The sequence below is a fragment of the Muntiacus reevesi genome, chromosome 1 (genome assembly GCF_963930625.1).
Source record: "Muntiacus reevesi chromosome 1, mMunRee1.1, whole genome shotgun sequence".
In the NCBI taxonomy this organism is placed as follows: Eukaryota; Metazoa; Chordata; class Mammalia; order Artiodactyla; family Cervidae; genus Muntiacus; species Muntiacus reevesi.
In genome coordinates, this window is record NC_089249.1 from 46,471,420 (window position 1) to 46,485,968 (window position 14,549).

Consider the following 14,549-nt stretch of genomic DNA (forward strand, 5'->3'; position numbering starts at 1 on the left):
TGTTCTAGAGTGCTGTGATTCCCAGGATGGGATAGAGAGAGATACCCTAATACTGCTTCTCTACCACTACTATGTCCTACTGCTAACTAGCGATTATAATATCACTTCTAATGCCAACTCATTTAACCCTCACCAAAATTCTGTCATCTAGGCCCAATCAAAACCCTCCTTTTGTAGAGGAAACCACTACACAGAGAGAATGCAAGAACCCTGTTCAAGGTTGCGTGCATGGTATGTGGCTGAGCTGTGAATCAGGACAGGGCAGACACTCCCGAGTCTGTTCTCCCAACCCCTGCACTGCACTGTCTCAAGTTCATTGCGGACACAGCTGGTTGCAGTCCTCCCTAAAACTTTCTTTCTTCAAATCTTTGATGAGATTGGACACCGACATTTCCTTTTGTGTCAGAGAAGATGTACCTTCATCCAAGGGTGAGTTGGTCCATGCTGATCCTGCACCCCCAGCTCTGGGGTAGAGGGAGTTGTGGGGACCACATGCCAGCCCTGTTAACTCCTCTGTGTTTGGGGAAGATCGCCTGGAGAAGAACACTCCAGTATTCTTGCCTGCAGAATTCCATGGGCAGAGCAAACTGGCGGGCTACAATCCATGGGAACACAAAAGAGTTAGATGCAACTGAGAGACTAACACTTTCACCTCCCTTTCCAGCCCACCTTTCCCTATAACAGGGTCTGGAGCCTTTAAGAGTGTCTTACCTGTGAGATCTTCATCCTGAGGCGAGACCGTGTGTACCTGGTTCTCTAAACACATCCCTGTGTCATCCTGTGGGAGGGATGACTGGACCCCAGGAAGTACGTCCTGTGTTCTAGGTGTCTGGCCAATGGTTTCTGGTGATAGTGTGGAGTCCATATTGGGTAAGGAATGATGACTCTGGGCCCAGAGAGAGTAGAGAATCAACTCTAAGTGATTCAGCAGATCCTGGTCTTATTCCAGCACCTGAGTTTAAATTCTGGTACTGATATTTATGATCAGTTTTTATCATTAATGCGTTAAAGGTCCAGATATAGAAGGAAATAGAGCTCCAGTCTTGGGGCCTGGGAGTGAGAGGACCAGATGAAAAGTAAGTGACTCTTGTGTGTGTGCTTAGTCGCTCAGTTGTTTCTGACTCATTGCGACCCCATGGACTGTAGGCTACCTACCAGGCTCCTTTGTTCATAGGGATTCTCTAGACAAGAATACTGGACTGGCTTGCCATGCCCTACTCCAGGGGATCTTTCCAACCCATGGATAGAACCAAGGTCTTCCACACTGCAGGCGGGTTCTTTACTGTCTGAGCCACCAGGAAAACCTGATTCTTATATAAATAATGGGTAAATATTAGCATATTTAGAGGGAGGAAGTTGCTCAGTCATATCCAAGTCTTTGCTACCCCATGGGCTATACAGTCCATGGTATTATCCAGGCCAGAATACTGGAGTGGGTAGCCTTTCCCTTCTCAAGGGGAAGGACTAGAGATCTCTTCAAGAAAATTAGAGATACCAAAGGAACACTTCATGCAAAGATGGGCACAATAAAAGACAGAAATGGTATGGACTTAACAGAAGCAGAAGATATTAAGAATATTAAGAAAAGGTGGCAAGAATATATGGAAGAACTATACAAAAAAGATCTTCATGACCCAGATAATCTTGGTGATGTGGTCACTCATCTAGAGCAAGACATCCTGGAATGCAAAGTCAAGTGGGCCTTAGGAAGTATCACTATGAACAAAGCTAGTGGAGATGATGGAATTCCAGTTGAGCTATTTCAAATCCTAAAAGATGATGCTGTGAAAGTGCTGCACGCAATATGCCAGCAAATTTGGAAAACCCAGCAGTGGCCACAGGACTGGAAATGGTCAGTTTTCATTTCAATCCCAGAGAAAGGCAATGCCAAAGAATGCTCAAACTACCACACAATTGCACTCATCTCACACGCTTGGTGGCTCAGATGGTAAAGCGTCTGCCTACAATGCGGGAGACCCGGGTTCAATCCCTGGGTCAGGAAGATCTCCTGGAGAAGGAAATGGCAACCCACTCCAGTATTCGTGCCTGGAAAATCCCATGGACGGAGGAGCCTGGTGGGCTATAGCCCACAGGGTCACAAAGAGTCGGACATGACTGAATGACTTCACTTTCACTTTAACGCGCTAGCAAAGTAATGCTCAAAATTCTGCTAGCAAGACTTCAGCCGTACATGAACTGTGAACTTCCAACTTCCACAAGCTGGATTTAGAAAAGGCAGAGGAACCAGAGATCAAATTGTCAAAATTTGTTGGATCATAGAAATAGCAAAAGAGTTCCAGGAAAACATCTACTTCTGCTTCATTAACTATGCCAATGCTTTTGACTGTGTGGATCACAACAAACTGTGGAAAATTCTTGAAGAAATGGGAACACCAGACCACCTTACATGCCTCCTAAGACATCTGTATGTAGGTCAAGAAGCAACAGTTAGAACTGGACTGGCTCCAAATTGGGAAAGGAGTATGTCAAGGCTGTATATTGTCACCCTGCTTATTTAACTTATATACAGAATACATCCTGTGAAATGCCAGACTGGGTGAAGCACAAGCTGGAATCAAGATTGCCATGAGAAATATCAATAACCTCAGATATGCAGATGACAATAACCTTATGGCATAAAGCGAAGAAGAACTTAGGAGCCTCTTGATGAAAGTGAAAGAGGAGAGTGAAAAAGCTGGCTTAAAACTCAACATTCAAAAAACAAAGATCATGGCATCTGGTCCCATCACTTCCTGGCAAATAGATGGGGAAACAATGGAAACAGTGAGACACTTTACTTTGGGGGCTCCAAAATCACTGCAGATGGTGATTGCAGCCATGAAATTAAAAGATGCTTGCTCCTTGGAAGAAAATCTATGACCAACCTAGACAGCATATTAAAAAGAAGAGACATTACTTTGCCAACAAAGGTTCATCTAGTCAAAGCTATGGTTTTTCCAGTAGTCATATATGTATGTGAGAGTTGGACCATAAAGAAAACTGAGTGCCAGAGAATTGATGCTTTTGAACTGTGGTGTTGGAGAAGACTCTTGAGAGTCCCTTGGACTGCAAGGAGATCAAATGAGTCAATCCTGAATATTCATCAGAAGGACTGATGCTGAAGCTGAAGCTCCAATACTTTGGCCACCTGATGCTAAGAACTGACTCATTGGAAAAGACCCTGATGCTGGAAAAGGTTGAAGACAGGAGGAGAAGGAGATGACAGAGGATGAGATGGTTGGATGGCATCACTGACTCAGTGGACATAAGTTTGAGCAGGCTCTGGGAGTTGGCGTTGGACAGGGAAGCCTAGTGTGCTGCACTCCATGTGGTGGCAAGGAGTTGGACCCAACTGAGCAACTGAACTGAACTGAACTGAGAGGGAGCAATGCATATGTTCAATTGTCTTTTCTCCCTTTTTATTTACCCGAGTCTCAAGGATGAAGCACAGACAAGGTAGGACAGAGAAGCTGTGGCTGCTGACCGGGTTGAGGGGTCCTTCCAGTGGGGATGTGACAGGGCTGTGGACTGGCCTGCAGCTGTCCTCTGTGTTTGCTCCACTGAGACATTATGGTGTGGGAAGGGGAGGGTGTGAAACTGTCTCTGGGTTTTGTGGGGACTCTGGGGTGTGTGTGTCACAGATGGGCCCTCCCCACATATTGCTGAAATGACGAGAGTCAGGGTGAGAAGTCCTCAGGGTGGGCTTGTGTGGGCTTCAGGAGTGCATCATGGGAATCTTGAGCCTCAGAGGGTGTGAGGAATGCAGGGTAGCATGTTAGTAACCTTGAATTTTGTCAGTGTCTTATATCCCTTTATGGCCTTTCTCAGTCTCTCTACTCATCCCAGCACTGCACTCTGGGGACCATCTGGGAGCTTCTCTGATCAGTGGAAACAGAACAAGGCAGCAATGACCACACTGGACATCAGTCCCTTCTGCTTGGATCTGTCCCCTCCACCCACCTTCACTTCTATTCTTCCCGCCGCCATTCCTCTTAAATGCAGAACAGAGGAGGGGGAGTCACTGATGGCTGCAGACAGCATGAATCCCTTCTCTTCTCTGATTCACTAGCCTCTTCTTTGCCCCCTGCCTTCAGCCATCTTCTAGCAGAAGGCTTTCTACTTCCCCTTCTTTTTTTTTTTTTTTTGGATTGCTGCACTTTTATTCTTTGACAAATCACCAGGTAAGACTCATAATTTATAATTTCTTTGAAACAGAGTATATTGACATCTTAAATGTAATTGACATGGACTTTGAAATATTGGCTCTGTTTACATTTTATTCTTCAAAAAATTATCTAAAGGAAAATGCACCAGTTTCATAATAAATGGATCTGACAAGCATATGAAAAGCATCAATTTCCAATAAAATAAAAGTCACTGGACAGTCTTGTACTGGGCCTCCAGCTTCATCATTTAGTAGCTTTATGGCCTTGGACAAATAATTTATCCATTGAAGTTTCAGTTTCTTCACTTCCTTTTTTTCATTTATTTTTATTAGTTGGAGGCTAATTACTTTACAATATTACAGTGATTTTTGCCATACATTGACATGAATCAGCCATGGATTTACATGTGTTCCCCATCTCAATCCCCCCTCCCACCTCCCTCCCCATCCCATCCCTCTGGGTCTTCCCAGTGCACCAGCCCTGAGCACTTGTCTCATGCATCCAACCTGGGCTGGTGATGTTTCACCCTTGATAGTATACTTGTTTCAATGCTATTCTCTCAGAACATCCCACCCTCGACTTCTCCCACAGAGTCCCAAAGTCTGTTCTGTACATTTGTGTCTCTTTTTCTGTTTGTCATATAGGGTTATCGTTACCATCTTTTTAAATTCTATATATATGTATTAATATACTGTATTGGTCTTTATCTTTCTGGCTTACTTCACTCTGTATAATGGGCTCCAGCTTCATCCATCTCATTAGTACTGATTCAAATGAATTCTTTTTAATGGCTGAGTAATATTTTATTGTGTATATGTACCATAGCTTCCTTATCCATTCGTCTGCTGATGGGCATCTAGGTTGTTTCCATGCCCTGGCAATTATAAACAGTGCTGCGATGAACATTGGGGTGCACGTGTCTCTTTCAGATCTAGTTTCCTCGGTGTGTATGCCCAGAAGTGGGATTGCTGGGTCATATGGCAGTTCTATTTCCAGTTTTTTAAGGAATCTCCACACTGTTCTCCATAGTGGCTTCTACTTCCCCTTCTGTCAGGAGCTGTTCCCTTAAGTTATATTTTGCATCTTCTTTAGTTATGGTTTATAATACAATTATGTTCAAAATCCTATCAAACAAAACTTTCAATATACAATGGGGGAAAATGGGAAGTTTAGAAATCTTTCATCTTTCTAAATTATATATTTTCTTCTTGGGATTCCAAAATCTTACCTTGGAGGGTTAGAGTTAAACCGTCACTCCTACTTTCTCCTTATTTCCTGTAGCAGCAATCTCTCCCTGAAACCTCATTTGGGGACTAGTTGAAATGCAATAAAGGAAAAGGGATTTAGCATGTCTAAAAAGCCCCTTATATATACCTATTGTGTCTCTATATCTACTTATTAATCTATTAGTCCACCACTGCCATCATCATCAATCCATCATCCAATCTCGTTTATCTATTTCTTTGTTGTTGTTCAGTCACGAAGCCATGTCTAACTTTGTAACCCCGTGAACTGCAGTGCAGCAGGCTTCCCTGCCCTTCACTATCTCCTGGAGTTTGCTCAAGCTCATGTCCACTGAGTCAATGAGGTTATCTAACAGTCTCACCTGCCACCCTCTTCTCCTCTTGCCCTCAAGCTTTCCCAGCATCAGGGACTTTTCCAGGAAGTCGGCTCTTCATGTCAGGTGACCAAAGTATTGGAGTTTCAGCTTCTGCATTGGTCCTTTCAATGTATATTCAGGGTTGATCTATTTCTTTAGTGTCTATCTACATTTCTATTAATTAGTTTCTTTATAGTTCAAACAATGACTCTGTTGTCTTCATCAATAGACTATTCTAAGATGTTTAAATATGAAAATAACATTATTGTGATATTTAAAGAAAATAAAAAAGCACTTAAATCTTACTTCACTCTTTTGCTATTGTTGTTACTCACTTGCTTAAGTCATGTCTGACTCTTTGTAACCCCGTGGACTGCAGCAGCTAAGGCTTCTCTGTCCTTCACTATCTCCACTGAGTTGGTGATGCTATCTAACCATCTCATCCTCTGTCACCCCTCTCTCCTCTGCCCTCAGTATTTCCCAGCATCAGCGTGTTTTCCAATAAGCAGGTTCTTCACATCAAGTGGCCAAAGTATTGGAGCTTCAGTTTCAGCATCAGTCCTTCCAGTGAATATTCAGGGTTGATTTCCTTTAAGATTGATTGGTTTGTCCTCCTTGCAGTCTAAAAGACTCTTAAGATTCTTCTCCAGCACCACAATTCAAAAGCATCAATTCTTCAACCCTCAGACTTCTTTATCCAAATCTCATATCCATACATCACTACTGGAAAAACCATAGCTTTGACTGTATGGACTGTTGTTGGCAAAGTGATGTCTTTACTTTTTAACATGCTGTTTAGGTTTGTTAAAGCTTTCTTTCCAAGGATCAAGTATCCTTTAATCTCAAGGCTGCAGTCACCATCTGCAGTGATTTTGGAGTTCAAGAAAATAAAACCTGTGACTCTAGTTTCCAGGTATTTGTCATTCCCAGCTCTATCACCTTGTTGCAATCCTATAAACTGCACATTTACAAAGTGGAAAATAATGCTATTAGACAAGCAGCATCCATGTAGAAGCTGATACCTTCATGTGTTGGACAAGGACTGCTGCTTCTGGGTGGCTGCACAGAGGGGAAGGGTTGGGTCTCTAAATACAGAAGACTGCATCCCCTCTCACTCTGCAGAAGGTGAGTATAGCCCAGGTGAAATGTGCCTGCCAGACAGAGTGGTCTTAGAGGCTAGGAAATATCCCTGATGGGAAATATTAGTTTCTGTCAAAGTCCCATGTTATTATGACCCCCATGTGCTCCAGGGTCCCATCTCCAGATCATTCTGAGAAGGGAGGAAAGGCCAACAATCTCATCCCTGCAACTTGATGGTTTCCACCTCACCCCTCCAAGCTCACCTGTGAGTTCCTGTGTTCCTGTCCTCAGTTTCTGCTGACCTGACAACTACTCTCATATTTCAAGCCTTCTTGTACTTCTCTGCTTTGGCCCTGAACTCAGTCCAGGGGAAGATGAATGCTTGATTCCACCAGAGGTATTCTCCACGGGCCAACAAATCCCACATCCTGACCCTGTGAGATCTCACAGTCTGTAGTGATCGGCCAGTGTGATTGGGAGAGAAAAACTACCCATGCTTTCTGAGGCAACTTTTCTGTGCCAACCCCTGTCATGGGGTTCTCAGGGACCACAGAAGCAGAAGGTCAAAGGACCATGTTGCTCATATAAGGAGATGTTGAAGATTCAGAAGCTCATTGGTGTTTGAGCTTCAGAAAGGGGCAGATGCAGTCTCCGATAGTGTCTGAAATGGTGAAAAGTGCCGCTATTGGCTCTCAGGAGGGAGGATGTAGGGGATGGTCTATATAGACCCCGGTCGGCACCCTGACACCTTCTCACAGGCTGATCCTGCAACTGGGACTGTGACCTTGAGGATGTGGAGTCAGGATGGTTCTGAGCCGACACCTCTCCTTCCAGGGTCTCTGTGTCCTCCTCCTTGGCACTGTGGTGGGTGGTCAAGGTAAGGGCTGCTCCTCTGTCCTGGGGACAGGCAAGGGAGTGGACGCCTTGATGAAGGGAAAGGTGTCCGGGCTTGTGGAACCTGGCCTCAGTGTTTTTTACCAAAAAGAAACCACGGTGACTGAATACTGGTCCCTCTCCAGTGGGGGGGGTCTACTGGTGGTTGTAGCAGCAGATTTTACAAAGCAGTGAGGTTTGGTCTGGACCGAGCTGGGTCACCCTGAGTCCCTGCAGTATCTCAGTTGTTCTCGGGGAGCTTCTAGGAGTCCCAGTGGCTCCCAGTGTGTGGAAGGTCCAGTGACTGACCTCAGTTGGGACTCTGGGCTGTTCCCACATGCTCCATGTGCCTGGTGTGTGAGCACTGCCCCTGGGTCCCCATGTTTCCTGTGTCTATGCTCCTGTAGGCTCTGTGCTTATGTGTGTATATGTGGTGTGTGAGGGTGTGTGTGTGTGAGGGTGAGTGAAGGCGCACACGCGTGCACATGTTTGTGAAGGTGTGTTTGTGTGAGGGTGCATGTGTGCGTGAGAGAGAGAGAGAGAGAGTGAGGGTGTGTGGAGCCTGTCTGTGTGAGAGGAACAGTGCTGCTGAGCAGGGACTGAGTCTGTTCGTCCATGAAGCACACAGGGTCTCACGGGTCTGGGTGTCATGTCTGCAGCATGTAACTGGATCAGAGATAATTGTGCACCTGCCTGCCTCTCTCTGGGTCCTCTCCCCCATCCCCTGGGCTCCCCTCTGCTTGTTGATGCGTCTGTGCAGCACTGGGCTCTATGAGAGGCTCTGCCTGCTGGCCTCACCTATTCCCACCAGGTGTCCATTGTGGAGCAGGCGAGTCCACAGCCAGGAGAGGGGACCCCTTGTCTGTAGAGATCAGTTGATGTGTAGCCCCAGGTGTATAAGTTCCCGAGTCCCTGCCCTGGTCCCTGTGATTTCTCCTGATGTGCTGGGGACCTGGGATGGTCTTTTCCCCTCCCAAGATCTGCTGTGACTCTGTAGGGAGCACTCTCTTTCCCTGGAGAGTTAAAGTTAATTATTATTATTAGCCATTGAGTCATATGTGTTCCTTATATATTTTGGATATTAATTCCTCATGAGATACATGATTTGCAAATTCTTCTTCTCCATTCTGTACCTTGTCTTTTCATTTTGTGTACTGTTTCTTCTGTTCTACAGGAGATTTTTAGGTTGATGTTAATGTGGTCCCATTGTTTATTTTGATTTTGTTGCTTGTGCTTTAGCTGTCATACCCAAGAATTCATTGCCAATATCCACATCCAGGAGCTTTCCCCTGTGTTTTCTTCTAGGAGTTTGTGGTTTCGGGTCTTAAACAGATTTATGTCTTTGATCTATTTTGAGTCTATTTTTCTGAGGTACTAATATAGAGATCTTGCCTCATTCTTTTGCATGTAAATATCCAGTTTTCCTAACAGCATTTACTGAAAAGACCATCATTGCCTCACTGAGTATTCTTGCCTCTCTTGTCAAACATTCATTGACTGTCCATGCACGGGTTTATTTTTGGGCTCTCAGTTCTATTAATTGCTCAGTGTGTCTATTTTCATACCGTTGCCAAAATGTTTGTTTTTATGTACGTGGCTGCATCAGATCTTGCCTGCAGTACATGTGATATTTGATCTTTATGCAACATGCGATTCTTCAATTGCAGCATGCCATGTTACTCATGCCATGTGAATTCCTAGTTGTAACATGTGGCATCTGTGGCAGCATGGGCTTTTCCATTTGCAGCAGACGGGCTTCTCTCTAGTTGTGGTACACAGGCTTGAGTGCACTGAGGGCTCAGTAGTTGTAGAGCATGGCCTTAGCCGTTCTGCGGCATGTGAGATCTTAGTTCCCCAACTAGGGATTGAACTCAAAACCCCTTCATTGGAAGGCAGATTCTTTTTTTTTTTTTTTTTTGAACAAAAAATAATATCTTTATATAAGCCATTAATAGATATCTAAATACAGTAAGGTTTTTAAAATGAAATCATATGTATATTGTTGTATTCGTAAAGTACACTAATCAAAATCTATACAACATTAACAGCATATCTAAATCCAAATAAGATATTCCTCTGAACTTCATGTGTCACCAAGCATCTAAAACCACCAGTCTTTTGGCCATTCTTTTGTACATTATTCTGTATCCACACTGTCTGCATCAGATTGGATCCCTTGATTTTGTTTCATTTTCTGTGTGACATTCTCCATAAATATGTATCTTTGGCTGCTGCTTAGGGGGCTGAACATTCTGGGTGTCCGTTGTTGTCCATAACACTGAGAAACTTCTCAGCCTTTCCAGACAATTTCAACTTGCGTCTGTGCCACAGCCAACTTCCTCAGAAGGTGGATTCTTAACCACTAGACCACCAGGGAAGTCCCCTGATGATGTGAGCATTTTAAAGTCTTTATTGGATTTGCTACAATATTGCTTCTGTTTTATGTTTGCTTTTTTATTATTATTATTATTATTATTATTATTTTTTTTTTTTGGCCACAAAGCATTTGGGATCTTAGCTCTCTGACCAGGGATTCAACCTGCACCCCCTGCATTAGAAGGCAAAGTTTTAACCCCTGGAGCCCCAGGGAAGTCTCTCTAGCTTTATTTTGTTTGTTTTTTTATTTGTTTTTGTTTTATTTTGGTTTTTGCTTCACTGGGTCCTTGTTTCTTCCCACTGGCTTTCTCTAGTTGCAGAAGTTGGGACTGCCCTTCCCTGTGGTGCTCAGCCTTCTCACTGTAGTCCCTACTCTTGTTGTGGAGCACAGACTCTAGGTACACGGGCTTTGTTGCTCTGTGGAATGTGGGATCTTCTTGGGCCCAAGATCGAAACTGTGTCCCCTGTATTGGTAGGAAGATTCTTAACTACTGGACCACCAAGCGAGTCACCTCCAGTTTTGCTATTATTTTCTCTTTTTCACTCTAAGATTGCTTTAGCTATTTGAGTTTTTGTGGTTTGACACAAATTTTAAGATTTTTTTCTATTTCTGTGAAAAATACTATTGGAATTGCTTTGAATCTATAGATGGCTTTGGGTAGTATAGACATTTTAACAGTATTAATTCTTCCAGTCTATGAACACGGACTCTCTTTCCATTTTATTAGTGTCTTCTTCAACGTCTCTCATTAATCTTATTGATTTGAGTGTATAGCTCTTTCATCTTTTTGGTTAAATTTATTCTTAATATTTTATGGTTTCTTATGCAGTTTTAATAAGATTGTTTCTTTTTTTCCCAGATATTTCCTTGTTAGTGTGTAGAAATGCAACCAATTTCTGTAGATTGATTGTTTCTCCTGTGACTTTATTGAATTTATTAGTTCTAACAGTTGTTTTTATTGGTATACTATTAGAATTTTCCATGTATAATAGCATGTCTTCTGCAAATGGAGAAAATTTTCTTTTTCTTTTTCTCTTTGGATAATTTTATTTCTTTGTGCTTAATTGTTCTGACTGGGACTTCCAGTACTATGTGGATTAAGATTGGTAACAGAGGAGATGCTTATGTTATTCCTGATCTTAGAGGAACATTGAGTTTGATATTGAGCTTCTCACATATGATTTATATTATATTGAGAAATGTTCCTTCTATATCCAGTTTTTGAGAGTTAAAAAATTTAAGAGTGTTGAATTTTGTCAAACATCTTTTCTGCATCTATTGAGATCGTCTTATGATTTTTATCTTTCATTGTATTAATGTGGTGTATGATATTTATTGATTTACACATGCTGAACTATCTTTGCATCTTAGAGATTAATTTCACTTGCTCACAGTATATAATCTTTTTCGTGTGTTGTTGAATGCACTTGGCTAAATTTGTTGAGAATTTTGGCATTTATATTAATCATAGACATTGGCTTGTAATTTTCCTTTCTTGTAGTGTTTTTACATAGCTCTGGTATCAGGCTAATGCAAAATGATTTGCAGAGTGCTCACTCCTCAATTTTTAGAAGAGTTTAAAAAGAACAGATGTTTTTCTTATATAAATATTTAATAGAATTCACCAGTGAAAATTTCTTATCATTTTTTCTAGATTATCCAAATTGTTGGCCTATAATTTTCCATAGTAATCTCTTATGATTTGTATTCTGTTGTATCAGTTTTCATGCCCCCTGTTTCCTATCCAGTTTTATTTATTTGAATCTTCCCATTTATTTTCTTGGTTAGTATAGCCTAAAGTTTGCCATTTTTGTTTATTTTTTTTTGAGAATGACTTCTGTTAATCTTTTCGATCACTTTCCTATATTCTATTTCATTTATTTATGCCCTAATCTTTGTTTTTTCCTTCCTTGGCTAAATTTTGGTTTACTTTGTTCTCTCTTAGTTCTTTGCTGTGTAATATTAGGTTGTCTATTTGAGATCTTTCTTTTTTCCTTAAGTATGCATTTATCACTAAAAATTTCCCTCTTATAACTGCTTTGGATGCAGTCCATAGTGTTGGAATGTGTGTTTCTACTTTTGTGTATCCCAGAATATTTGTAATATGCCTTTGGGAGGGAGGAGCCAAGATGGCGGAGGAATAGGACCGGGAGACCACTTTCTCCCCTACAAATTCATCGAAAGAACAATTGAACGCAGAGCAAACTTCACAAAACAACTTCTGATTGCTAGCTGAGGACATCAGGCGCCCAGAAAAGCAGCCCATTGTCTTCAAAAGGAGGTAGGACAAAATATAAAAGATAAAAAGGGAGACAAAAGAGCTAGGGACGGAGACCCGTCCCAGGAAGGGAGTCTTAATAGAGGAAGTTTCCAAACACCAGGAAACCCTCGCACTGGCGGGTCTGGGGGAAGTTTTTTAATCTCAAAGGGCAACCTAACTAGGAGGAAAAATAAATAAAACCCACAGATTATGTGCCTAAAAGCAACTCCCAGCAGAAAAGTACCCCAGACGCCCGCATCCGCCACCAGAAAGTGGGGGCAGAATGGAGAGGAGCGGGCAGCATTGCAAAGATTAAGGGTAAGGACCGGGCCTGAATGCCCTGAGGGCAATCGGAGGGAGCTGTTGTGAGATTCCAACTTAAACTGTGGGACAGCAAAAGAAAGAGAGAAAATTAACCAGCCCGAACACACTGCCGGACGTTCACAGAACAAAAGGTCTGAGCAAGTCCAGAGAAGAGCTAGTCCACTGCGGACCGGTCCAGCCCTGCCGGAGGCAGGAGGCAGGGGGGAGGGGAAAGGGGCAAACTCGGCCCCAAAGACGGCATCCCCTACCACACTGCAAACAGGCTCCAGTTTCTAACCAAAGACTTCCTGAGATTCTGGATGGTCGACATCCGCCGGGAGGGTCGCGGCTAAACACAAGGCGCACGCACCTGACCGGTGCAGGCACAAACTGAGGCTGGGGCCACGGAGGGGAAAAGGCGCACCACACCCGGGTAGAGTGCGCCCGTCAAGCTCCTGGCTGCCCGAGCCCCTCGGGCTGGGGAAGGCACAAAACGCAGGGGCAACTGGGTCCGCGCTTTTGTGGAGTACCCGAAAACTGGAACCGCACACAACACAGGGCACGCTCCATATAGAGCAGCCGGGAGCCTGAGCAGCATAGACGGGGAAAGCGGTGCCCCCCACTCCCAGCAGCGCGACGGAACTAGCGAACCTGAACAGGTGATCACCTCCACCCGCCTGTGTCAGGGTGGAAATTAGACACTGAAGAGATCAGTAAACAGAAGCCGAATAAACAGAGGGAACCGCTTCAGAAGGGACCGGTGCAACAGATTAAAATCCCTGTAGATAACACCGACTACACTGGAAGGGGTCTATAGATATCAAGAGGTGTAAGCTGGAATGAGGAGCTATCTGAAACTGAACCGAACCCACATTGACCGCAACAGCTCCAGAGAAATTCCTAAATATATTTTTACCTTTTTTTATTTTTTAATAAAAATTTTTTTCTTTTCTTTTCTTTTTATTTTTTCTCTTTTATTTTCTTTTAAACTTCCCTATTACTCCCCCATTACTCCTTAACTTTCATTTTCATATATTTTTATGATTTTTTTAAATATAAAAAAATTTCTTTTTCTTGTTTTTTTTCCTTTTCTTTTTTTTCTTTTTCTCTTATTTTCTTTTAAAGTCCTCTATTACTCCTCTACTACTCCTTAATTCTCATTTTCATTTCACTATAACCTTGCAAAAAAAAAGAGAGAAGCCCTATTTTTAAACCGAACTTCATATATATTTCTAAATTGTTTTTGTTTTTGTTTTTAAAATTGTATTTTTAAGAGTCTAACCTCTACTCTAGATTTTTAATCTTTGTTTTTCAGTATGTGATATAAAATTTGGACATTTAAGAATCCAATATTCAGTTCCCATTTTTATTCAGGAGTGTGTTGATTACTCTCTCCCACTTTTGACTCTCTGTTTTCTACCTCAGAACACCTCTATTTCCTCCTTTCCCCTTCTCTTCCCAATCCAATTCTGTAAATCTTTGTGGGTGTCTGGGCTACAGAGAACACTCTGGGAACAGACAACTGTGTAGATCTATCTCTCTCCTCTTGAGTCCCCCTTTTTCTCCTCCTGCTCATCTCTATCTCCCTCCTCCCTCTCTTCTTTTTCATGTAACTCTGTGAACTTCTCTGGGTGTCCCTCATGGTGGAGAATCTTTTCACCATTAACCTAGAAGTTTTATTATCAGTGCTGTATAGTTGGAGAAGTCTTGAGACTACTGGAAGAATAAAACTGAAATCCAGAGGTAGGAGACTTAAGCCCAGAACCTGAGAACACCAGTAAACTCCTGACTACATGGAACATTAAGTAATAAGAGACCATCCAAAAGCCTCAATTTCTACACTGAAACCAATCACCACCCAAGAACCAGTAAGTTTCAGAGCAAGATATA

General features: G+C 42.7%; 2 protein-coding genes across 2 annotated transcripts in view; both read left to right on the forward strand.

Annotated features, from left to right (window-relative positions):
* LOC136172466 (antigen WC1.1-like) overlaps window positions 1-14,549 on the forward strand; it is a 132,217-nt gene that overhangs the window by 53,638 nt on the left and 64,030 nt on the right. The window lies entirely within an intron of this gene.
* Window positions 7,588-14,549, forward strand: part of LOC136146313 (antigen WC1.1-like) — a 37,393-nt gene continuing 30,431 nt past the window's right edge. Inside the window, exon 1 of the mRNA XM_065905127.1 lies at window positions 7,588-7,723. Coding sequence (XP_065761199.1) covers window positions 7,651-7,723 — 73 coding nt within the window. The 5' untranslated portion in view covers window positions 7,588-7,650. The remainder of the gene's footprint in view (window positions 7,724-14,549) is intronic.